At 35.9% G+C, this 25,712-nt stretch overlaps 2 protein-coding genes across 3 annotated transcripts; both read right to left on the bottom strand.

Moving 5' to 3' along the window:
- Positions 1–580: 580 nt before the first annotated feature.
- Positions 581–16,170, bottom strand: LOC114391181. Of its 2 annotated transcripts, XM_028352210.1 has the most exons (13): positions 15,461–16,170; positions 15,069–15,196; positions 10,335–10,381; positions 3,679–3,973; positions 3,384–3,596; positions 3,014–3,276; positions 2,174–2,914; positions 1,823–2,076; positions 1,549–1,716; positions 1,366–1,470; positions 1,200–1,272; positions 1,009–1,104; positions 581–910 (listed from the first exon to the last, which is right to left on the bottom strand). In XM_028352210.1, exons 6-13 carry the CDS (start codon positions 3,050–3,052, stop codon positions 794–796), a joined length of 1,593 nt encoding a protein of 530 aa, XP_028208011.1. In that variant the 5' UTR covers positions 3,053–3,276; positions 3,384–3,596; positions 3,679–3,973; positions 10,335–10,381; positions 15,069–15,196; positions 15,461–16,170; the 3' UTR covers positions 581–793. The 2 variants fall into 2 exon arrangements, with proteins under 2 accessions (XP_028208011.1, XP_028208003.1); XM_028352202.1 differs by lacking the exon at positions 15,461–16,170 and having other exon boundaries at positions 15,069–15,320.
- Positions 11,796–13,827, bottom strand: LOC114373431. The gene is made up of 2 exons (XM_028330892.1): positions 12,296–13,827; positions 11,796–12,204 (listed from the first exon to the last, which is right to left on the bottom strand). The coding sequence occupies exons 1-2, from the start codon at positions 13,825–13,827 to the stop codon at positions 11,796–11,798; spliced, it is 1,941 nt and encodes a 646-aa protein (XP_028186693.1).
- Positions 16,171–25,712: the final 9,542 nt, after the last annotated feature.

Below are 25,712 nucleotides of genomic sequence, written 5' to 3'. Positions count from 1 at the left end.
TAAGAGCACATAATTAAGGAGTAAAAAGATGATATAATGTCTGTTGAAGGTGGTTGTATCATGATGTTGAGTTCAATAAAGGTGGTTGTATAACTATATAAGAAGATGAAAATCCTAAGGAATAAAAATGCTTCTTAGAAGGATACATGCATGATATATAATGTCTGTTGATTTTAAAGTCATTAAATTAAGACACAGAGCTTAATTAAGGATCCCTAGTGACTCAACCATTTTTTCATTGAACTGATTACCTTGTAATAAGATCTGTTGAAGGTCACAGCTTGGTTGATGTGTCTCCCTGTAGCAACAACAACAAACAAACCCAATAGATCATGGACTTAAATATGGTAATTTAGAGGAACAACAAAGTCACCACCACCCTAATGGTAATTTCAGCTCACCTGCAGGTTTAAACAAAGGAGGTGGGGGTACCTCCTTGTAGTCCTTGTCACCACCACCCTGAGCAGAAGTTACCTAGCTGGGTTTAAAGTCAGCAATTGTAGCAGTAAAAGTTAATGACACGACAACATTATGATAGACAATTAAGTACAAGCAAAAAAGTTAGTTATCAAATGTTAAGTGAAACAAAAAGTAGAGAGAAAATTAATTTCAGTATACAACTCAAGCATTAACTGAAACAATGTACTGTTCAAGGAACACACCCACATTGAAGGGCTGGATAGGAAATTGTTCAAGCTGAGAGAAAATTAAATTCAATATACAACTCAAGTTATCTAAACAATGTACTGTTCTCAGCAGACAAATAAAATTATGGCGGAAACGAAAACTGTTCCTAAGTTATCAAATTTTTTCTTGGTTCGCATTTCTTCATTTGGATAAAATATGCCGCCCATTTATGCCGGAGTGTGGTCATGGTCTCTTCTGTTAGCGGTGATCGATTAGAAAACCACTGCACATGTATATATGAATTTAGTAAATCACATAGCATCAGGTAAAAACTAATGACGTCTAATTACATTAACAAGTTATCAATAATCAGAAACATACGTGAATCCAGTCATCCTTCAATCCACCACTTACGATGCACCATATCCATTGCATAACATAGTATCCACACTCATAATTTCCTGTTTGAACATGACTCTACATGACATACGCACACACATTACGTTGTGAATTCAGTCAACGCAAACAGAAATGACATCCATATGGCATTTGGAATTTAAATAAACATGTACCTTTGCTTCAATCCACTGAGGCCCATGCTGAGGTGGCTTTCCCTCTGCAGTTTTGGTGACTGATTTCATTGCACTATTTTCAAAATAGAAACAAAGCATTACGATCATTGGTGGTTTGCTGTAGGAGTGCAAAATGTCATTGAGGCACGGTAGAGGCAACACTAACCTGTTTACTGCACCCTTGATGGCAGCATCCGGCTTCTTCTTCAAAGAAAAAAACCAAACCACTACATTGTCGCCTGGGCACAATACAAGGAGCTGCCAATGGGCCCTGAACAGGTAAAGATACTTCATTAAGTCAATATGTTAAACATTACCGTACTTGACCAACATTATTTGCTCAACTTACTGGTTTAAATAAGGTGCTATGTAAATTTGTTTTCCTGCTTCCTTCAACCACCTTCCAATGTAATTTTCACACTCTTGACGTCTACTGCTTGCATTGTGGATACACTGAGGTTCAAGGAACCCATACAATGCTCCATAACCAATGCTCACACTCCAATCATGAATAAACCTATGTAAAATTCATGGTGTCATAAAAGTTGTTAATAGGTTATTTAAACTAGCTAACTCAGTTGTACAGTGTACAAATGTTTGAGCTAATATGGGTATACACTTACATAAGCCATAGCTGTAGAATGGAGATGTTTAAACACTTGTCTCCTAATATTATCTCGCTCACATCAACGTGTGTGATGAAGAAGCCATCTTTGACATTATTGATCCCAAATTTAGCACCATCCCATGACACCTCAACAGGCCTTTGGTAAATGTCGAACAAGTTCTTTACCAACTCTCCCAATGGATCAATAACCTCAGCTGCCTTTTCCTCCTCAACAGTCTTCAATGGTGAGCTCACATCCTTCTCTGCTTCCTACAGGAGTACAAAACATTTAAAGAAGACTTACGTAAGTAACCATTTTAAATTATAGGAATTAATGTTACTATCCATTAAACATGTTATTACGTACCTCAGGCAAGATGGGTTTGACCAAATGTGTTGGCCATGGAACAAAACTACCTAAAGCTTCTTTGACAAACTTTATTTCTGATGTAGGGATTGGAACCTCCGCATCACCGAAAATAACTTCCGCCACACTCACGCGAACAACATCATCAGCATAGGGCATGTTGTGGATGGTGCCAAAATTGTCGCACCGTTTGCCCACTGCCACTAATTTGTTGGAGTTCTCAATGGTTACATGCAGCCCGACGTTGTCACCATTCAACTCAAAGGGTTTTTTAGCTAATGAATTTGTCTCTGCTGCTGCACAACTTCCCTTCGTGCTTACCCTTGCTGCTAATACTTGTATATCATTTGGCTGAAGTGGGGCTGAATGTTGTGATGCAATTTGTGACAACTCCAACTTGATAGCTTCTTGTATTTGTCCTTTAAATGTGTCCATATTGCGCTGTTTTTCCTCTTCTACCCTCCTCATCCACACCTCCTCTCTTTTAATGTTTTCTTGTTCAGCCTGTCTTTGCCATTCTTCTTTTAGGTTACCAATTATATCAGCCAACTGTTCTACAGTGATGTTTGATGAAGTGGTAGACCGACGCGATGATGGACCAAAGTACTGCGTAATTGTAACCCCTGTCCCAGCCCCACGTACACGACCAGGATGCTCCGGTCTTCCAATAGCCATGTTCAAAATATCGTCACGTCCCGAAGGCACAATGCTGCCCTGCCTGCTTTGCTCTTCCAAAGAGTCCTATTCATATAACACAAAACAAGATCAAGGCATAAAGGAAGTTGTCATTGAAAACTTTGATTTGTTTGTCAGTAACAATTAATGATAAGAGTTGCTTACAATTTTGTCAGCAATTTCTTTGGCGGCTTGAGATGTCATCTGGCCATATTGTTTTGTGCGTGCACTCTTCCATTTCTCGTGTCTAGAAATTGGTGATGGTGGGAGGTACAATGAAGGGTCCTCGGTAAATGCTGCTTGTTCTTCTCGTATCTTCCTTTTTTCAGCTATTAATTTTTTTTTTCTAGCAGCTCATAGCCTCCCCTAGACAACAGGTGCAGAGAGTCATTGTACTTTTGAATTTCTTGTGCCTTTTTTCGTATCCCCTTGAAATAAAAAAATAAGCATTTGTCAATGATGATGCAAAACATGTATTCCAAGGAAAAGCATTAACAGTTTGTAACATACTCAAAACATTAAAACTGGAAATAACCTGCCAGGTAGGGGTTTGCCTCATTTTTGCAAACTCGGCCCAATCTTTTTCATTAATGCCATATTTAACCAAAGGATCATCTTTTGCTTGGCCGTCAGTGTTACCATACACATATTTAGTTGTCAACGCCGACTTAAATTGCCTCCAACGCGTTGCCACAATTGACATCACCTTCTTTTTGGCACTATCACCCTCGGGGATGTCGAATTTTGCCTACAAAACATGTGCGTGAAACAAAAAAGCATAAACATGAATGTGTGTAACAAATATTAAATGACCAGCATGAGGGACTTACCAATATGTCATCCCATATCATGTTCTTCAGTGTTTCAGGTACATCATTCCAGCTAGCGTGAACAATTGGAATCTTGTCTCGTGCCACAACTCCAAGGTAACTGTGAAACTGATCCTTGTGAGGTCCGGATCCTCTACCAGTTGCTGGATTCACACTGACTGTTGCCCTTGCTTGCTCCAATGTTCTTGCTGTCAACCTTCTTAGCCGAGTGGCTTGTCTAGTTTTCCTAGACGTCCCATCAGAAGGAATCTCGAACTGTGTGGGAGATGGAGGGGGTGTCGTCATTCGAATGACCCTGCTGAAATAAAATACAATCTTAAGTAGTCACCAAGTAACGATTACTACACAGAAATTCTTAGCATTGTTTGTCTATGCATTCAGTGGTTATGCAACACTTATATATGATACACATAAACAAAAACACACACATTGTTGCATTCGGAGACTAAAATGAAACCTATTCTGAAATTGAAAAGCATGTTTCTCAAAGAGGGTAGAATACAAATATGGTCCTGAAGATACAATGCCTAATGGTGTACTATATTTTATTTCATATTTGGTATTCGCATTGATTAAACTCTACCTGTGTTTCTAATCATATGAAGTATGACTAACAGCATTTGGTTACCTTATTTCGCAAGCAGTCGAAAGAAAAGTGAATATAAACACACACATGAAAGAAAAGGCCACTAACAGCCAAACACCAGAGCAGATCTGAGCAGATCATCATTTGAATCTCATTTTCATTGTCAAAGTCAACAAGCCTAAGTGAATATAAACATGGACATGCTAGCATCAAAGTTTTAATCAAAATTAGGAACTACATGATTCCTCTACAATACAAACAGAAGTAGCCCTCTGTCGAGGGAATCAAATAATGGAAACACAAGGAAAGAAATAACAACTGAAATTCTGCAGACTCACCAAATATACCACTCCTCCCAAAATTTCTCTAGCTTAGTCAATTGTTTCCTGCCTCTCCTCCTTCATTTTTTCCCCTTTTCTCCTTATTCTTAACCAATTCCCCACTTTCACCTCTTTTTCCATGACTTTGTGCCATGTATGCAAGGTTCTTACAACTTACAACCCTTTACAATCCAAATTTCTCTTCTGCATCTTATACACATTGTTCTCATAGTATTAGTTATATGAAGGTTCTGGTTAACATCTCCTTCAGTAATCCATTCTCTAAATTGCAATAATTTTAATTCGTCATCAGATATCAATTTATTAAATCAGACTTGGATTCAGTTTTCTTTGATTTGTTTTTACTGTCTGATCTTCTGGGCATATGCTGTTAATTCTGTTATGAACTTTATTCCTTGTAGTTGGCCTAAATGGGTTTCCATGGTGGAAGCTCAAAGTCAACAGAATGGGGAATCAAGCACCCCAATAAACTGGATTTGTTATCATGACAAGTGTGTTTTTTGTTGGTGTTCAAGGATGGTGAAGTTAAATTCGAATAGCTAGGTGAATGAACAATGAGATAAATAATGTGTGTGCAAGTGAAGAATATCGAAAATTGTTTCTTTTCTATCTTTCATTCCTTTTTATCTTTTCTCCTGCTAACTATTATATTAAGTGCACAGATTAAGAAATCAATAAATGAAAAATTTATTGAAGATTTCTATGGATTTTGTAGACATGTACATGAAAAGCATGCAACAATTCACCGAGTCATTGGTGAAAATGAAGCTTCCTATGGACTTTGAAAGTGTACCAACTAGTTCAGGAAACTCTAGCTCTGAACAGAAGATACAGACACCAAAGAGCACTAACTCCCGTGTGTTTTATGGAAGCAGGGCTTTCTTCTGAACTTTGGATCAAGGGAAATACTTTCAGGTGACTTAGATTTTAGAATGAAAACTGATATCAGTAGTGAATGAAATAATGCACTGTCCAGTGGGATTCTCGCTTCTGTACTTGTTGATCTGTTATAGGTAACAGGGAATCTTAACTTTGTACTCTCACAGGCTTGGTCCTATATTAACTGCTAAATGAACTTTTTTCTGTCATGTGTTTCTTTTTGTTTTGGATGTCAATATTTTGTGAAAGGTTCATGTTGTGGATAATCACGAGTGGTACTAACATGGTCCCCACGTTCACATGGCGAATACTAAAGTTGATGATACCATATATTTGATTGCTTGCAATTCTAAAGGGAAGCAGAAGTTGTAGACTTATTATAACAACTCATTTGTGGCATCAATTATGATACCATATATTTGATTGCTTGCAATTTTGAAGGTCCTACCACAAAGATTCAACCAGCCTAAGCTTATGGGCAGTGATGTGAGCATTGGTATGATCACAAAACTTAAACAAACACACACGGCATGGCCCCAATCCCATGAGGAAAAGCATTTGCTGGCAAAGACAGACACAAGCAGAAAAGCTTACAAGAATGCCTCTCCCTGTACAACCCAATGTAGAGTATAAAAATGTTGCTTGTTTTGACTGCTGACACTTTAAGGTTATGGCAACTCTATAACCAAGCTTATTCGATAAGAATAATTGATTGATGAACAAACACTGTAAATAATTTTGACATTGTTATTTGATTGATTGGCATTTTTACATTGTTAGCTGATTCAAAATAAGGTTATAGCAATTATACCAAAATTTTGGTTGACATTTTTCAATGCTTAAACACGATTGATAGGAGAGAGATTTTTTTTTTCCCAATAATCATGATTTTTGAAAATTATGAATTTTAACAATTATATTTTCTAAGAAATTTATTTAAGATTCCAATAACCAACCAAAGAGTTATATGATATTTTTACTACATTAAATAATTTAATAAAGATACATTAAATAATTTAATAAAGAGTAAGAAGATATTTTCACTGTATTAAAAGAAAAATTACTTGTGAAAATAAGATTTTTACCTTTTTTCCATTGAATAGTTTTCATGGAAAACTAATTAAAAAAATATTGTTAAAAAATATCCTTTCCCAATAATTATTTTTTAAAAATTGATACCTAACATGAAAAATTAAGTTTTCTAACCTTTGATTTCCAGAAAACGAAAAAAATTTCCCCTACCAAGGTCCTCTTACAGTTAGTTTAGAAAAAAAAATGGAAAGGATGAAAAACACCAAATTATTTATTCTTTTCTTTGTTTGGAGCACTTAGAAAAAGAGAAAGAAGGAACAAAAAGCATGGGCTCACACACTAATAATTCGTCCAAATGTGAAAAGAAAGGGAGAGGAAAGTTTATTTAAACAGACTTAAATACCCTTATTTTTTTCTATATTATTTTTCCTCTTCAAAATGGAAGGAACAAAAAGCATAGAACCTAGCACCTACACACTTCGATAATGCCTCCGAATGTGAAAAGAAAGAAAGGGGAAGGAATTCATGCTTAAATAACTACAACACTGGACTTGTGCTTTGCAAGGTCAATGAAAAAGTAATAAATAAAAAAAGAATCAGGAACAGAAGAGTCATTGGATGGAACTGTGATAAGTGATATAGAAGGTGGTGAGGTAACAATTGATAACTTAAAATCAACATTGAAATCTGAAAGGAAAGCCTTAAGTACTCTATATGCAGAACTTGAAGAAGACAGAAGTGCATATGCTATAGCAGCCAATCAAACAATGGCAATGATAAATAGGCTTCCTGAAGAGAAAGCAGCAATGCAGATGGAAGCCTTGCAGTATCAAAGAATGATGGAAGAATAATCTGAGTATGATCAGGAGGCTTTGAAACTCTTGAATGGGCTCATGATGAAGAGGGAGAAAGAGAAGCTAGAGCTAGAAAAGGAGCTTCAAGTATATAGAAAGAAGGTTCATGAATATGAGGTAAGAGAAAAGATGATGATGTCAACAAGAGATGGTAGTGAATGAGCTTGATTTGAAAGAAAATGGTCAGAAACAAGCAACGGTGGGGGATCAGATTCCATTATTTTCCCGCTACACTACTGGTTGACTACGTGTATTATTTCTGAATTAAATGAACTCTTTGGTCCATGTGGTTTTGTGATCAAACCTAAAAGGCTGATCAGCAAAAAATTGAAGTTCAAGAATCCACTTTAAGTATTATGTCAATAATATATATGTTTAATAAATAATTATAGGAAAAAAAAAGACTATACACTAAATTTATACTGTTGTCCAATAATAAATTATAACTTATTATAAATTTATTAATATCGTAATTTGTGATTAGCAAGTAATTTATATTATAAGTATATCACCTTTAAATTCATATTTATATTAAAAAACGACCTAAGTAGATTAAAAAATTAGATATTGAAGTAAAATTGTAATTAAAAAAATACCAAAAAATAAAAAAGTAACATTTTAAATGACTTGTTTAGATGTTATTCCTTATGGTTCGAGTAATAATAACGATAACAATTCAGCCTGAATTGTTTCATATTGATTTTCTTTTTTGCAGAAAACAAAGAGGGGAACGAGCAACAATTTGAAGGTTGTACATTCAGGAACTAAAGAATTCAAAATAACTAGTAATAAGAGGGATTTGTTTTTGGGATTTTCTGAGCACCAAGAGCGGCTACGCAAGAAGCTTGCACTTGAGGAGGGAAGGATATTTGCAGCTAATGAACAACTTTCTTAACTATTTGTCCTTCAGATTTGACTAATTCTTTTGCTAATATGTAAATATAAATAGTATAAGGCTATGGCTTATGGACATGGTCTTTTTGACCCCTAACAATCTTAGAAGTAAATATAGACCATGTTTTTACGCCATAGCCTTATACTATTGTCATTTACATATTAACAAAAAGAAACAGGAAAGTCTGAAGGACAAATAGTTAACAAAGTTGTTCATTAGCTGCAAATATCCTTCCCTCCTCAAGTGCAAACTTCTTGCGTAGCCGCTCTTGGTGCTCAGAAAATCCTAAAAACAAATCCCTCTTATTACTAGCTATTTTGAATTCTTAAGTTCCTGAATGTACAACCTTCAAATTGTTGCTCATTCCCCTCTTTGTTTTATGCAAAAAAGAAAATCAATATGAAACAATTCAGGCTGAATTGTTATCGTTATTATTACTCGAACCATAAGGAATAACATCTAAACAAGTCATTTAAAATGTTACTTTTTTATTTTTTGGTATTTTTTTAATTACAATTTTACTTCAATATCTAATTTTTTAATCTACTTAGGTGGAGGATGTTGATGAAGAGAAGGAGAAGGAAGAAAAAAAGAAAAAGAAGATTAAGGAAGTGTCACATGAATGCTCCTTGGTGAACAAGCACAAGCCTATTTGGATGAGAAAGCCTGAGGAGATGACAAAGGAGGAGTATTCTGCCATAATGAAAGAGTCTCACCAATGACTGGGAAGAGCATTTGGCTGGCAAGCACTTCTCAGGTGAGGGACAACACCACCAAGGCCAATAATAGGTTGATCCCTGCTCCTGCTCCCTAACAGTAATAAAAATCCTACCCCTGCTCCCTAACACAAAACCCATCTCAATTTTCATTTTTTTAAGTTATCGTTTTAAATTTGTGAACTTATTATACACATGATTTGTTCTGTTCTCTATTCTCCTTGGGCACTGGTTATTGGCTTTGAATTGCGATTTGAGGTTTACAAAAATAACACTTATTACTAATTGTTTTCGCTGGACCTGTATTTTGGGAGGAAGAAGTAAAAGGTGCAGTTGTTGTCATTAATTCTTTGATCTGCCAATATATATTTAGAGGAATCATTGGCGAACTTTGAGGAAGAGAGGTTACAAATTCTAGAACAGCTCAAGGTATTGGAAGAAAAGCTGGTTATATAAGAACCCTTTCACCCCTCACTAAACAAACTCACTCACAACACAACACAACTTCAATTCAAAGCTTCAAGCTATAAGCCCAACAAAGCCTAAAGAAAAAAATATAAGAAAACCAAAAAAATTACTAACTCTTGAAAAATGAAAATGGCTAGTCCTAGCTTGGGAGGCTCAAAGAGAAGGCTTTCAAGCAGGGGGCTTGAAGGAGCCTTTAGGCAGCAAAGGGCAAGGCATACTATAATTAGAAGGTCATCCAGACTATTGATTATTTTATAGTTGCCATACAGGAAAACTCAGTCGTCCAGACTATTATAGTATTATGTTCTTTTTGACAGAAATATTGAGTTATTTTTGTTTTCTTTTTGAAACAAAATATATTTGGATAAATTGAATAATGTCAAACTAAAAAAATCTTTCATTTTTAATAAATTAAATTTTGACTAATTAGAGGACATGTTATATGTGTCTCACTCTTAAACTATCATTTTTAATAAATTAAATTTTGACTAATTAAATTTTTGTTAGGCTTTGGTCATTTATCATTTTTTTAGTTCTAAGACATGTTAAATGTGTCTCACTCTTACACATCAGACATTTTATTTATATGTGATAGACATGTAACAATTTATACTAATTTATAAACATAATTTATACTACCAGTTAGTATAGTGAAAATTCGTCCTACTAACTAGATAACTTCATTTACCAAATTCGTTTCCTAGACATGTTTATATCATAATCAAATAACTAAAATAGTTAAACTAATCAAACAAATTATGAATAGACCAAATAGCTGTTAAATTCACAGAATGAAAACACAAAAGCATGGTCATCATTCATAAGAAAATAGTATTCCTAAGGAGATGCAAACACAACTAAGGTATGTCAAGCATGCAAACTTACAATGAGAGTTGTTTCCTGGTGATGATCCCTCACTTGCTATAATGGTCCTGTTCCAGAAAAACCCATCAATTAGGAACATGGAATGTCATCTGTGAAATTTCAGACTACAACACACACTATTAAAAACGACATTTTAAAAACAAACATAATGTTGACATTACAACTATGAACAGAGAAACAAGGAAAACAGCTATTGACACAAAAAATTTCATTGCCATTATTGGTAACTGCTCATACTATTGTACTCTCAGTAAATTACGCAGTTATGCAGGTCGACATTACCACATAAATGATAGGCAGTTAGGTGTCGTTATTTTCCCATAGCCCTTCGTGATGGTTATGTCTCATTGCATGTTCAACATCATCTTCGTCGGTGGCCTCAATCACAGGTATTTGGTCATTGACAGGTGGCATATCAGTCACATCAAACGGTGCATAATGACTATAGTCAGTCATATCAAATTTTCTGCCTTGTATAACCACGGACCAAGTAGGGTCAGACGGATCTTCAACATAAAAAACTTGTCTGGCCTGCACTGCCATTATAAATGGCTCATCATTGTAACCACCTTTTTTTAGGTCAACTAAAGTAAAGCCCATTTTGTCTTTGCATACCCCTGTATTCGCATGAACCCATCGACAACTAAACACAAGAACTCTAAATTGACTGTAATCCAGCTCCCATATATCTTCAATGACTCCGTAGTACGGCATTGACGCGTTAATGGGATTGTTATCAGAAACACTACTAAAGTGAGCTGCCTCATCCTCAACACTAACCCCGCTGTTCTGCATGGTACTTCTTGCATCATGTGACTTTGTGTAGAAAGCATAGCCATTGATATCATATCCCTGCCAGGTGGGCACATTCAGATTTGGGCCAAGGGCTAATAGTCGGAGGGTTTTGGAAGCTATGGCATCGGCAAAAATGCCCTGCCTGAACCAGTTGACATAAGTTCTATTATGTTCTTGCAACAACCTCATCTTGTTTATTCTTGGGTTTTTAGCTGACAATTGGTTTTTGTGAGAATGTATGTACGACATCACCTCTGCTGTGTTGTTTAACACATATAGATGCGCTTGGGATAGCCTTTGCAAATTCATGGTGACAACATCAAATCCTCGAGTTCCCCTACCTTGACTCGAGGGTTGATGCCGATTTTGAGGAACACCGACTGGTTGTGCGTTAGTTATATAATTTGATGAAAAATCTATTGCTTCTTCAGCAACATATCTTTCAACTATGCTTGCTTCTGGACGATATTGGTTCTTTGTGTATCCTTTCAGCACCTTCATAAACCTTTCAACCGGATACATCCATCGCAAATAAACTGGGCCACACAACCTAACCTCGCGAACCAGATGAACAATTAAATGGATCATTATGTCAAAGAATGAGGGGGGAAAATACATCTCCAATTCACAGACAATAATGGCAGCTTCATTCTCCAAAATATCCAACTACGATGGGTCAATAACCTTGCTGCAGATAACATTAAAGAAAAAACACAAGCGAGTGATGGTATTACGAACTTTTTCAGGCAAGATTCCACGAATGGCCACTGGTAAAACTTGTTGCATTAGTACGTGGCAATCATGGGATTTCAGGCCAATCAATTTCAATTCCTTAATTGACACAAGCCTCTTCATATTTGAAGAGTATCCTTGAGGAACTTTGACATTTGCTAGACAATGACAAAAACTTTTTTTCTCAGCTGTGGACATTGTGTAACATGCTGGGGGCAAATATGTCCTAGCACCTCGTAAAACTGGATGTAGTTGCTCCCGTATACCCAACTCAACCAAATCCTGACGAGATTTTACACCACCCTTTGTCTTCCCCTTAATGTTAAGGAGGGTGCCAATCAAACTATCACACACATTTTTTCTCCACATGCATAACGTCCAAACAATGTCGAACATCTAGATTGCACCAATATGGGAGATCGAAGAATATTGACCTTTTTTTCCAAATGTTCTTCGCAGACATGTCCTTTTTTTGTGTCTTACCAAAGGTAGTTTCTATGTCTCTGACCCTTTGGTAAACATCATGAGCAGATAATGGTTCAGGCGCTATTTCAACCTCATTATCTCCATTAAACGCCTTCTTCAAACGCCGATATGGGTGATTTCGGCTTAAAAATCTTCTGTGCCTTGTATACACTGTCTTCTTCCCATGGGTTAGTTGGATGTAACAAGTATTTTTTTCACAAATAGGACATGCATGGTGTCCTTTGACACTGTATCCGCTCAAATTACCATAAGCGGGAAAATCGTTAATCATACAGAAGAGCATTGCACTCAAGTTGAATGACTGTTTAGCATTTGCATCATACACTTCAACCCCATCAACCCACAGTTTGGTCAAGTCTTCTATCAAAGGAGCCAAGTACACGTCAATATCATTTCCGGGTTGTTTTGGACCAGCTATCATCATAGAGAGCAACATATATTTGCTCTTCATGGACAACCATGGAGGAAAGTTGTAAATCATTAATAATACCGGCCACGAACTATGATTGGTGGTCAAGTTACCAAAGGGATTTATTCCATCTGAGGCAAGCGCAAGCCTTAGGTTTCTAGGCTCTTGTGCAAAAGATGGATACAAGGAGTCAAATGTCTTCCATTGTGTACAATCAGCGGGGTGTCTGATCATACCATCCATTCTTCTTTCATCTACATGCCACCTTAAGTATTTAGAATCCTGTACACTCGCAAACAACCGCTTCAACCTAGGTATTATTGGGAAATACCAACAAACCTTTGCTGGACGACTACTAGCGGTGGCTGAACCTTCAGTACCTTCCCCATCATTGGCCTTGTACCGTGAAAGTCCGCAAGTGGGGCAGAATCGCATATCCAGAAACTCATTTCTGTAGAGAAGGCAATCATTCGGACATGCATGGATTCTTTGGTACTCCAAGCCGACGGGACATAATATCTTTTTCGCCTCATAGTGACTCTTCGGTAAGCTGTTATGTTCAGGAAACATATTTTTCAATAACAAAACCAACTCTGTGAAGCTTTTGTCACTCCACCCGAATCTGGCCTTTAGGTTAACCAAAGCTAGCACAACTGATAACCTACTAAAGCTTTTGCATCCAACATACAATGGCGTATGCGCATCTGTTTGAAGAGCATCGTAAATATCTACATGACATTCCCGAAAGCCCTCTTGCCCAAGATCACGTATCATGTCTTCCATGAGATCTCCGCTTTGTAGCTCAACCGGATGAGGTGGACATGTTGCTGTATGACCAACCAACTCACCATGCCATATCCACTTTGTGTGCGTCGGGCTAAAGCCATCACATATAAGATGCGATCTAATGTCATCCAACGAATGACGCCTCCCGTTGACACATTTAACACAAGGGCAGAAAAAGTTGCCATCTGTGGTTGCTGAATGTATTTCGACAAATGACAAAAACTCTTCAACCCCATGTTGATAAGCTTCGCTTATGCGATGTGCTGTAATCCAAGATCGGTCCATGCTCAGTGTTGTCTAATACAAAGCACGATGATGGGAGGCAGAACAACAAATGTTGTATATGAGATAAGAAGCTGCAATTCCTCCTTTGCAATCACAGCTTTCCTAAGCCAAATGAACAAACAAACAACGAAATTTAACAAATGGAGAAAAGGTTTAAGAATAAGAATGTGCAAGCAGATGTTTGGACTTAATGGAAAAGAACATGGTAGGGAAGAATGAACATATAATAGGGGAATGAGGTCCATAACATCAACTTCATATCAGATGAAAAGAAGAGAGGGACGGGGGAAATTTAAGCCAAAAAGGAGAAAGAGAGGAAATGGATCTACCATATTTAGATTTCGTAATGGATTGGAGATATTAGACCTTATATTCATCTGATTATAGAGTGTTGGTAGTGCCAACATATCAGCCATGGCTCAAGGATTGTGCTGTTATTTGTCCTTACAAGAGATGAAACAAGCGACCAAGAATTTTGATGAGTCAAATGTGATAGGGGTAGGAGGGTTTGGAAAGGTTTACAAGGGTGTTATTGATAATGGGTTCAAAGTGTCTATCAAAAGATCGAATCCGCAATCAAGGTCATGTTAGTACACCCTTGAAAGGTAGCTTTGGATACTTGGATCCTGAATATTTCAGGAGGCATCAATTGACCGAGAAATCAGATGTGTACTCATTTGGGGTTGTTTTATTTGAGGCACTTTATTTTAGGAAGGTAGCTTTGGATACTTGAATTCACAGTTATAAGATAGGAGTTATGCTAGTGTCCTTAACCATATCAATTACAACCAACAATAAATTGAAATTTAATTTTTTAACCCAAGTTGCATACTGCTGATTATAAGAAAATTAAACACAAAGCTACCAAATTTATTATTTTTCAATATCACATGAACTATACTAAAGCACATAATATACTTTGAAATCAAATTCAAGTCAATGCTTTCATATCAGAATCAACCTAGAAAAAAATAAAGCAAAACAGCTTGTTCATAGAAAATACATCATTTATCATGATTAAATACAGGATTTTCTGGGACCAGGAGTTCAATTTCCACTTCATATTAGATCACATAATATATAACAAGAAAAAAAGCTAAAATATTGTCAAAAAGAAACTTATTATAAATGTAGTAATTATTTGCTATGTTTAGATATTTAGCGAACTGCGTATACCTATATGGTCTTATATATAGCTTGTCCTAAGCACGGGTTAATGAGGAGAGTTATGTAATAATCACCTCAATACTCAATATCAAATTCAAGAGTCAGTTGGATTGCTCTGATTAGTCACATTTGTGGGCTTCATCCATGTCGTTGGATTCACATAGCTAAACTGGCATTCTTCTGCAGGTTTACAGCATCCAGACTGCACAAAACATCCAACAAATTAATGCAAAATCCACAAGGTGTCCAAAATTAAGCATAACATATTGTGTGTCACAATGAAATTCAATCGTAAGACATCCATTAAGTAAAGCAGTCACAATAATTTGCACTTATTATGATTAAACAAATAAATCTTGTACATTGTATAACAGTATATCAATACTATCATATAAGAACATCCTAGTAATATATGAATCATTCATAATTTTATACATCCATTATTGGGAAGGGCCAAGCTAGTTACTCTGAAAAAGTCAGGGGTACCAGGGGCTCCAATTTCACTGCATGCAACACCATGCCATGAACATGGTGTTACATCGTCGTAGTTCCAGTTCTTTAAGACTGATAATGGGTCGCTGAGGATGGAGTATTTGAATTTAAGCAGGTGAATCCCATCAGAGTTAAGAGGTGTAACAAATTGAGATGTAACAAATTGAAGAAGTAGAAGAAGGAAGGATAAGAGTCTCCACCACAAGTGTAGATTCTGAGAGTTAAGGCTCATGATTCCCTTTGGAAATACAAGATATTCAGAACTAAACTACAAGTTCATGGTGCAGAAAAAGAGCTAGTCTAGAGGGGAAGAGACAAATAGTGAAAGGATATGGTTACCAAGTACAACTTGTTTGTTTTGTTCACCAAATCTTTTGATCAGTTTGGTGCTTTGGGGGGTTGGAGAATTAGTCGCAGAACTTTTGGGGAGTAGGTAGAATGTGTTAGAGTGTGGCAGACAAACAGGCTGTATGTGAGAGGACGAAAAATGATTAAATGAGGGTACTGAGAAAATGAAGGAGGAATTGGATTGATTTTGTAGAGAGAAAGTACCTGCAGAAAGAAAAGATAATTCTCCTGCTTTGTGCAATTGATAAAGATGAAGTGAACTGAACCTAACTGAAGGAAAGATAATAAAAGTCAGTTATATGGTACTGCTGTGCCTACTCTCTCTCTCTCTCTCAAGTCTCAGGAAAAAAAAAGAACAAAAATTTCTTTACACACAATTGGTAAATAGAACCGAAAGGAATCTAATTTGGTGCTACAAGACACCCGAGTGAGTTGGACCCCATAACTTGTAGACTATCTGAATATATAAAATCCAAAATCCGGAAGACTTCTTTTTTTAATCTGAGTCACGAGGTTACATAGTTATTTTAACACCACACACAGATTTCAAGTTATTAAAACAGAAGAAACTTGATCCATTTCACTGTTCGCTACTCCTGTTTTCAAATGGGGCATTATTCTGATAAGTTTTGGTGGGTAATGATAAACCCCTATATTCATCAACCTAACTATATTAATTCTAACTATAATAAAATAATTTTATATGATTAAAGTTTTCTTATTTTATAAATAATTAATTATATTGTATAGTTAAAGTTATACTTCTACTAGTACATTTGTTTTTAAGATATTATTGGAAAAAAGCAATACCTTCTTGATATTTTAAAATAATAAATAACTGGAGAAACTGGCATAGATAACATTTGGAACAAAAAAGTGAATAAACCCTTCTGTAGGCGGTAAGATGACAAATTAGAGATCTTTCGAGATGATGTTGAGTTCAATAAACCCTTTCCCTTGGGAATTATAGAAAGAGGGGGCAAGGGACATTACTGAGATTTCGTTCATTAAAGACAACATCTTGATGATTACATGTGTTAGAGCTTCCTTGTTTTTTAAAGATCACAAGGCAGAGTCATCATCCCCTGCACAAAGACACACTAACTAACACCAAGCATAATTGGCATAGCTTCAATTAAAAGAGTTAGAATTATCAACTTTTTGTCGTTTTATTAATAACCAACATAGCCTCTATTACATTGAACAACAATTTTCAAATGCTTTCAAGTTCCAACTTGCTCGAGCATTTTCCCTATTAGTCGTGGTCCTAATCAAACAAGAGACAAAAAGAGAAGACACTTCTAAGAATTCTTTATAATATGTAGTGCATTTTAAATCTTAAAACCATTTGATTTAAATTATTTAATATTATATTGTAGTTCTTAATTTTTTTTCTTGACTTCACATTCACTCTGCCTCCCAGAGCCAATCAATTTTATTACATAAAAAGTGGCATAGATAACATTTGGAACAAAAAAGGTGAAGATGAAAGTGGTATAGATAACATAATTAAGAACATTATTTAAAAACAAAAATTAATTATCAAAACAGAGGAGGGATCAAAATGAATAAATTCTTTGTTTCAGCCTTTTTGATTCCACATATCCTGAAGGGTTGATTGGTAAGGAACCAAAAGAAAGAACAAAATATACTACTAACAAGAACCGTATATATAATTTATTCTCGAGTTTATTCAATTACAGACACAACTAAGGATGGAGACAACAAATCTAAAGCTCAAATTAAACATAGGGGGTTTCATGAAGTTCAGTGTACTAACTAGCTTAGACCAAACGATGCTCAACGAAATTGATAATGTGGCATAGGATGACACCACTGATGAAGGATGGCAGCAGGCCGTTCCCGAAGCTCGTCTTTGGATTTTAAACCCCACTGAAACGCAAAAAAATAAAATTACAAGCCATAGCTGCAGATTACATAAGAACCTAAACAAAAATCATAGTTTTTGTCATAAAACACACAATGTATCTTACCTTATGGAACCACCTTATCTTCCTTAAACACTACGATATAGACCACGATGATGACAACCAACAACAACAAAGGGCCTGAGATGACAACGAAGCAGAATCGTCAAATGAATGAAGGAATATAACACATGCAAATGAAGGGATAGACAAAGAAGACCTAAATGCAGGCTTACCTTTGTCGACGGCGGCTGCAAACGGAACAAGAGGCAATGGACACGAGATGCTGTTTGTCGGAGATGAAGCTCTTTGTCGGAGAAGAAGCTCTGTGTAGCTAGGGCGCCAAAGTAAGGGTAAGTAGTCGAAAAATGGAGCAAAGAAGTGATACGACGCGCCAAAGTAAGAGAAAGTAACAAGCACGTGCCGTAAACGTGATACAATTTGGGATACAACGACGGGTCCTAGCAAAGACCGTCTTTGAATGACGCCCGCCACGTGTCTGTACAAAACATACAATGACGGCTCTTCTAACAAACCCGCCTTTGTATGTTGACGCATTAAATACGAAGACGGGTCTAGGGCAAGACCATCTTCGTCACTAAATGACGAAGATGATTACGTGTTTATACTGTAACCATACAAAGATGAGTTTTGGCCAAAGACCGTCTTTGTACTTTGACGGCTCCAATCACGTGGCCTCCACGTGAAACCATTAACGATACAAAGACGGTTGTTCGAGAGGACCGTCTTTGTAATTGAACGCCTCCAATCACGTGAAACCACCAACAATCCAAAGACGGGTATCTGGATACGACCATCTTTGGATTTTGAATCCTCAAATCACGTGGCTGGCACGTGAAAGTACTTTAAAAACAAAGACGGTCTCACCAGACCATCGTCTTTGTATACTGGTGGGCCCACTCAGGTGGTTGCCACGTGCTACCATTAACGATACAAAGACGGTTATTCCCCAAAAACCGTCTTTGTAACTTACCCACCTAATTACGAAATGCCACAACAGCTGGATGTCTATGACGGGTAATGGCAAACGTCGTCGTTCTCATGCGCTTAATTACGAACATGCCACCGGTTCACCTTCTACGACAGTTCTTTACAACCGTCGTAGAAGTCCTGATGTAGAAAGCTGCTTTTGTAGTAGTGATTGTACTCGAAATCCCCTTATTTGGTGTAATTCCTCACACTTCTATCTCATTATATCGTGCATCCCTAATTCAGTAATGTATTTTATCCCTAATCCCTTAGGTGATAGACCTTAAATCACTTGCCTTAATAACCAATCCCTTAGCAAATCAATACAAGCAATCAACATTATCATTTGTGAATTAGTGAGGCTTAATCAAGATTATTCTATCCCTAAAGAAAACTCTCAATCAAGTATTTGATTTAGTCTAGGTTTCAACAAGACTTGCCAAAGTGCACGTCAATTCTTGGAATCATCTTTGAGGTGCCCAGACTCACAAAACATTAAATATAAAAGGCGAATAATGAACTCAAACAATATGTTAATGTGAGAAAATTACATCAAAATAGGGTTCAATCCTTTCTTCTCCTAACTAAGAAAGAAACTAGCCACTCATGAAATACAAGAAGAGATAAAAGAAAAGGATTTTTTTAAGTGAAGGATGGTGTGTAGAGGTGTGTTTTTTTGCTACTGCCTATATCTCTCTATTTATAAAATCATAGATGTGTTTAATATAGATAAATAATCTTTTTAATTTACAAAATAATATAATCTATACAAGAAGTTATCTCTTTAGCTGATATAATCTATTTTAATTGTTGCAATTATCTTCCAAGTTATTTTCTTCATTTATCTTCGAGCTATATCTCCATAATTATCTTTGTTTTGAATCAATTCATTTTCTAGATGCATTGTTTGGCGTGTTCCTCGCTTAAGCGAGATATCTTCTGTAAAATTTCATTTTTTCCTCTATTTGAGATTGCTTGAGTGACCTATACATTGCTTGAGCGAGGTCACCTTGTAAAATTGCTATATTTTTTTTTTAAAATCTCAAAATCATATTAAAAACTTCTAAAAACATAATTGTTATCTAAAATATATTAAAAACTGAAAACATAATGAAATTGATTCAAAACAAGGCCTAAAATATACTAAAGTATCAAATAAACGTCTTAAATTACATATGAAAATACAGTAAATTTGACGTTTAACATTTACATCATGAAAATGGTTATTGTCGCAACCTACCCTTCGGCGGGAGGGCGACGCGTGACTCGCGGGATGCGTGTTCCACGAAAGGAATACGTGCGGAGTCGCCACCAACGTTTATTTGAGGAAAACGTCGGAAAAACCGGAAAAGACGCGATCTACGAACTTTTTAGTGAAAGGTTCGGGAGTTGTATTTACGCACGGGGAAGGTATTAGCACCCCACACGCCCGTCCCAAGGGACGGCAGCCTTTAATCGAATGTGCAAACATGACTTTGATTTTTATGTTCCCTTTTATGTTCTTATATCCTTTATACCCTTTTTATATTTTCTCTTTTTGTGGTCGACAAGGGTGTTTCCCTTTGCTCCTACGTATTCCTCAATTTGGGATGAGAAAATCAGACCTACGTAGTTCTTTTGGAACAAAGTGTTTGGTTAAGTTGTTTTTGTCTTTTTTGCAAAATATGTTTTTATTGAACAGAAGGTCATTTAAGGTGTTGAACCATTAAACGGTCTTTTGATTTTGAAAGGGGAGAAACGTTAAGGCTTTGGACCATTAACGATCTCTTGTTTTTTTGAAAGGAGAGAAACGTTAAGGCATTGGACCATTAACGATCTCTTGGGGTGGTCGACAAAAGCGGGGCTTTTGCTCCTACGTATCCTCAATGAGGAACTCAGACCTACGTAGTTCTTTTTTATCAAGTGATTCTTTTTTACTCTAAGAGGTGATCATTTTAAGGCGTTGGACCTTAAAAATGATCCATTTTACTTAGTGAGAAAATGAAATGACAAACTTCAAAAGCCTATTTTTATGGACGAGCTTGACTAGGCGAATTGATTTTAGGCCTTAGTTTCACTTTAGTTATTAATCAATTCGATTAAGAATGAGAAATCCCAAAGAGAAAACGTCCGATTGATTTCCCGCTTTATTTTACTAAAAGATGTTTTTTTGATTATTATACTATTTTTTACCTCTTTTTTGATTTCCAACGTGGTTACGGCACGACCGAACGGTCGGAATTTATTTTAACCGAAGTTAACGGATAATACAATTCAAACGTTCGGTGGAAATTTATTTTATTTTTAAGTTAAGCGAGAAATGACTTAAGTAAAATGGCTTAAGCACGTCAAGAGGGGGGTATAAAAAGTAAACAAAACGAGAATAAAAATGCACGAAACACAATGTGGACCACTACGGGTACATAGAATGAATCGAAAAGCTTGGTTCGAGGTACTTACCCGTTGAAGATCGAAGAACGATGAAGAACGAATGAAGAACGTCGAAGAACGGTTGAAAGCTTTGCGAGATTCCTCACGGAAAACGTTACGGAAACGTTTCGGAAGCGCCTTGGCTTAGATTTTCTTCACGGAAACAATTTTTCCAAGCAAATTCGAAAGAGAGAAAAGTGCCTCAGGGGCTGACCCCTTCCTTCTTGCCTTTCTCCCCTATTTATAGCAAAATAGGGGAGGTGGTTGCCGCCCAGCTCGCCCAGGCGAGCAGGGTTGCTTCCTCCAGAAGCAACCGCCTTCTGGAGGAATATTCCAGAGGGCCCAAGTGGGCCTGGGTGCTATTTGCACCCCCATTTTTACTAAGTACACCCCCCTCTGCTGTTTTTTGGTGATTCTTTTTTCGTAAAGTTACGGAAACTTACGAATTTCGTAACGATACTTGTTTTCTTTCCGTAATGTTACGGAACCTTGCGGATTACATAATCATCCCCTTTTTGACTTACGGAATGTTACGGAACCTCACTTAATTATGCAACGATGCTTCCATTTGATTTCCGGTGTGTCACGGAAAGTTACGGATTGTGCATCAATATTTTTTTATATTTTCCGGCATGTCCTGAAATTTCACAAATTGCCTAATGATGGATGCCAAGCACCTCACGAGGACCAAAGAATGGTCACACGTCATCGAGCAAAGGTCCCCGGACGAAATTAGGGTATGACAGTTATCATCCAATTTGAGAAGAATAACCACTTTGAAAAACCCAACTTTAAAATTCTTGTATGATGTGGTGAATGGCCTAAACAAAAGTCTCTCTTGATGCTGAATTAGAGACATCCATCGAGCCTTGTCTGCTTGCTTTGATAAAAAATGGTGTAAGAATAATCCGGTCATTGGATCCATTTGAAAAATCTGTAGAGAACTCAAAAAGCTTGAATAGTTGCCCACCTATTTGAATGAAATTGAGAAGGGGCCATGTTAAGAATGCGGAGCACACACATAGTAAAATCATTAAAAGGGAGTCTCTATGTGAAGATCACGAAAGATGCAATCATGTGCGAAAAAATAGTCCCTTAAAGGTACTATCTTGGTTGTTGGTTCCCTATTTGGCCCCCTCGGGATTGATCTCGACGTCTCCTTTTCCAAAAATACCCAATCTAGATTCTCATAGGCATCGGTCCGACAACACCGGAGATAAACCAGGAAAAAATCTTCGTCCATAAAAGTACAAACCTTTATGCAATTAATAAAATGAAAAATACTGAGTTTATCATTGTATTGCGAGTAGAAGGAACCCACGAGTACCCAAGTAAGGTAATCGACGAGTACTCTTTCTTTTTAACCGGAATATGGTGTTTCAGCTTCGTGACAATTGTGACAGTTGTCACATTATCGCTGCAAGATGCGTCAACACTTAATCTTGGACCGGATGATATCTCAATCGGATCATCCAAATTCTCCTCGACAACAAGTTGTGCCAGACTACCTTCAAACGAAGAAGTTGAACTCCAGAAGAAAGCTTTTTGAGTCCAAAATCGAAACAAAAGATGTAGATGAGTCATCATACCTGAGCACCCCTAACTGCCTCAACCATGAACCTGACCCCTCTGAATCCCCAAAGTTGGCGGTCTCGAAATGCAAACCCATGAGTCAAGATAGAAGCGTACTCGAAAAAAGAGCACTTGGTGCTGAGCAAATTTACAAAACAAATAGAAGTGAAGTTATGAAAGGAGAATCCCCATTTTATAGAATGGCTCATAGCGGTTACTAAAGCCCAACATCTCCAACTGTCAAATCCATGGAATATAGAGGGATGCCTCGTTTCCTGCAACACAATAGTCATCTTTGGAAATGAAACAATGCTTGTACACGAATCCCATCAACGAAAACAATTTGACTCCCAAAACATGGATCAAAAGCCTTTTATTTGATGTGTCTCAGCTAGGCTTGGGGGGTTTGTATATCGTAAGGGTATCCAGCTGGGCCAAATACCCAGAAATGCCCTGTTAAAACCTTTATATCACTAAAGCATATCCTTAGAAAGTGTTAGGTATTCATCCATGTCAAATACCTGAGCGTCTATGTTACCTTGTCCTTCCAAAGATAATCATGTTGGTCTCAGGTGTTCATCCATGTCGAATACCCAGACATTGTTATCTTATCCTTTAAAGCTTACTTTTCTTTTATACTAGACAAATACTTGAGTACTATTATCTTATCCTTTAAAGCTTACTTTTCTTTTATACTAGTAATAGGTATTCCGCCATGTTGAATACCTGAATACTATTATCTCATTCTTTAAAGCTTACTTTCCTTTTATACTAGTACTAGGTATTCGACATGACCGAATATCCGATTACTATTATCTTATCCTTTAAAGACTTGTCTACTATTCGTATCATTACTACGTACTCGATCAGGTCGGATACCCCAGTACCATATTTGGTACACTTGAAACCTACACCGTAGTGTTCAGATATTCAACATGGTTGAATGTTGAATACCTTTACCCCACCCATGACTACTTATTTCAAAGTAAGCTTATCTAAATTAACTAATAGATAACCATTAGGATAAAATTTAAACTCCCTAATGATATTTAGAAATACATTACCTAAAAATGTAAAATAAAGAAAGGACCCATAGATCCAAGACCCACTAAGGTATATATAAATAACTATATGAATATCGAGGTAAAATCATTATTGATTTTCATTTATTATTCTCATTGATTAGTTTTCTAAGGTTGTATTGTATTCTTTGTAAATATCATATCAAATGTCTCCTTAGTTACTCGACAAAGAATGCAAATTGAATTGTGTAAATGTAAAGGAAAAACAATTAACCAACCATAAGTGGTAGGGACTGTGCAATTATCTACTCTATTTTATGAACATATCTTCATAGTCTTTAAAGATGCGAGTTTCTTTACTTTGGTCATTCTAATTTCAAATCTTTTGGACACTGAATTAGTTCTTTAATTATAAAATACTATTACTTTAGTTTGTCAATCGTTAAAAAGCTATAGAATGATTTTGATGTCACTTTTCATTTTTCATCATTAAGTAAATTAGTATTACTGTTAAAATACTTTGAAGAAGAAATATAATGTTACTTTTATCTTTGAAAAAATACAAAAGGCGTACCAATGTAATTATGTAATAAGAGCAAACAATAAATTAGTGCTAGCTGCGACTGCTACCAATATGAGACTGTTAAGATTTCTTTGATGTTAAGTTTAAATATTTTTATATGAGAAAATTATATGAGAAATATATATTTAGTTGCGACAAGGCATATATATTTAGTTATAGATTTACAAATATTTTTATATGAGAAAATTATATTTAAAATTTTCAAAAGATTTCTTTGATGTTAAGCTTAAATATTTTTGTAATTTTGAATTGTAAAAAGATAAAATAATTTAATTACTTTGAATTTTTTTATGTCTAATCCAAGTAACCAATTTGATATTACGGGGCTACCTTTGTTTAGATTATCGGATTATGATAAAAATATATCACATTTTTGTAATTTTTATCTCTAGTTATTGTTTATTGCTCTATTTTATAAAAATACTAATTTTATATTAATGAAGTTAAAAATATTTCTTGTTTAGTGGATAAATATTTTATTTATCTACTAAGAATATAATAAAAATATGATTAAAAAAATTATACAATAAACATGAACATTTTATTTCAAAATCATAATAAAATATATAAGATTTAGTCAATAAGATGAGAGGATTTTTTTTTTTGTATTATTTACTAAGAAATGAAGCCATGCATTGCTTCTTGGCAAATAAGAACTATACATTCAAAATAATATAATAAAAAATAATCATATATAAATTTGTGATTGGATAATGAAATGCATTTAGTAAATTAGTTTAAAATATAATTTAAAAATAAAAATCTTAACATAATTGTTACACCGAAATAAAAATATTATATTTGTAATTGTTCCATGGTAAATATGAAACTCATATTTCATGAACATGTGGCATACAACTTAAATGACAAACGACTTAAAAATTATAAGTCAGGTATAAACGACTTAGAAGCAGGCCGACTTTGTACAAGCCTGATGTAACCTTCAGAATAGGATATTAAACGCAAATACTTGTGATAAGCCATGTGGTCGATAACGCCACGTAGGAAAACACTATAAATGGGCATTCTGTAATCATAAATAGACACACAACATAACTCAATACTACGAGACTTCAAAGATCTCTCCCTCTCCACTCTCCCTTAATTCTCTCCTTTTCTCTCAATCTACTTCACACTGCATAAGTCAAATTGCACTACATGCCCTATATAATATCTCTGATTTTGACTTCTCGGTAGCTCTCACACTTCAACACTTCATGCGGCGACACTTCACTCAACATTGTTGTTGGTCAAAACCCTCTATAAGTAACCCTTTCTGAGATCTCGACAATCAGCTATGCCTGCTTCTAGGATCAATGATTGTCCCCACAAACCAACACAAGACTCTTCAGTGTGTTTTTTCCTCACTCACAT

This window comes from Glycine soja, chromosome 2 (assembly GCF_004193775.1).
Source record: "Glycine soja cultivar W05 chromosome 2, ASM419377v2, whole genome shotgun sequence".
Classification (NCBI taxonomy): Eukaryota; Viridiplantae; Streptophyta; class Magnoliopsida; order Fabales; family Fabaceae; genus Glycine; species Glycine soja.
The sequence above is the reverse complement of the archived record's forward strand: the minus strand, read 5'-3'. Positions and strand labels throughout refer to the sequence as shown.

What these genes read in the sequence shown, in the direction of transcription:
- LOC114391181 (XM_028352210.1), bottom strand. Translation starts at nt 3,052, where the DNA reads ATGACATCTCAAGCCGCCAAAGAAATTGCTGACAAAATT. An exon ending in AAGAAATTGCTGACAAAATT is followed by an intron (nt 2,915 to 3,013) that starts GTAAGCAACTCT and finishes TTATATGAATAG; the next exon opens with GACTCTTTGGAAGAGCAAAG. An exon ending in CTCAGTGGATTGAAGCAAAG is followed by an intron (nt 1,105 to 1,199) that starts GTACATGTTTAT and finishes TATGTCATGTAG; the next exon opens with AGTCATGTTCAAACAGGAAA.
- LOC114373431 (XM_028330892.1), bottom strand. Translation starts at nt 13,827, where the DNA reads ATGGACCGATCTTGGATTACAGCACATCGCATAAGCGAAGCTTATCAA. An exon ending in AAGAACATTTGGAAAAAAAG is followed by an intron (nt 12,205 to 12,295) that starts GTCAATATTCTT and finishes TGTGTGTGATAG; the next exon opens with TTTGATTGGCACCCTCCTTA.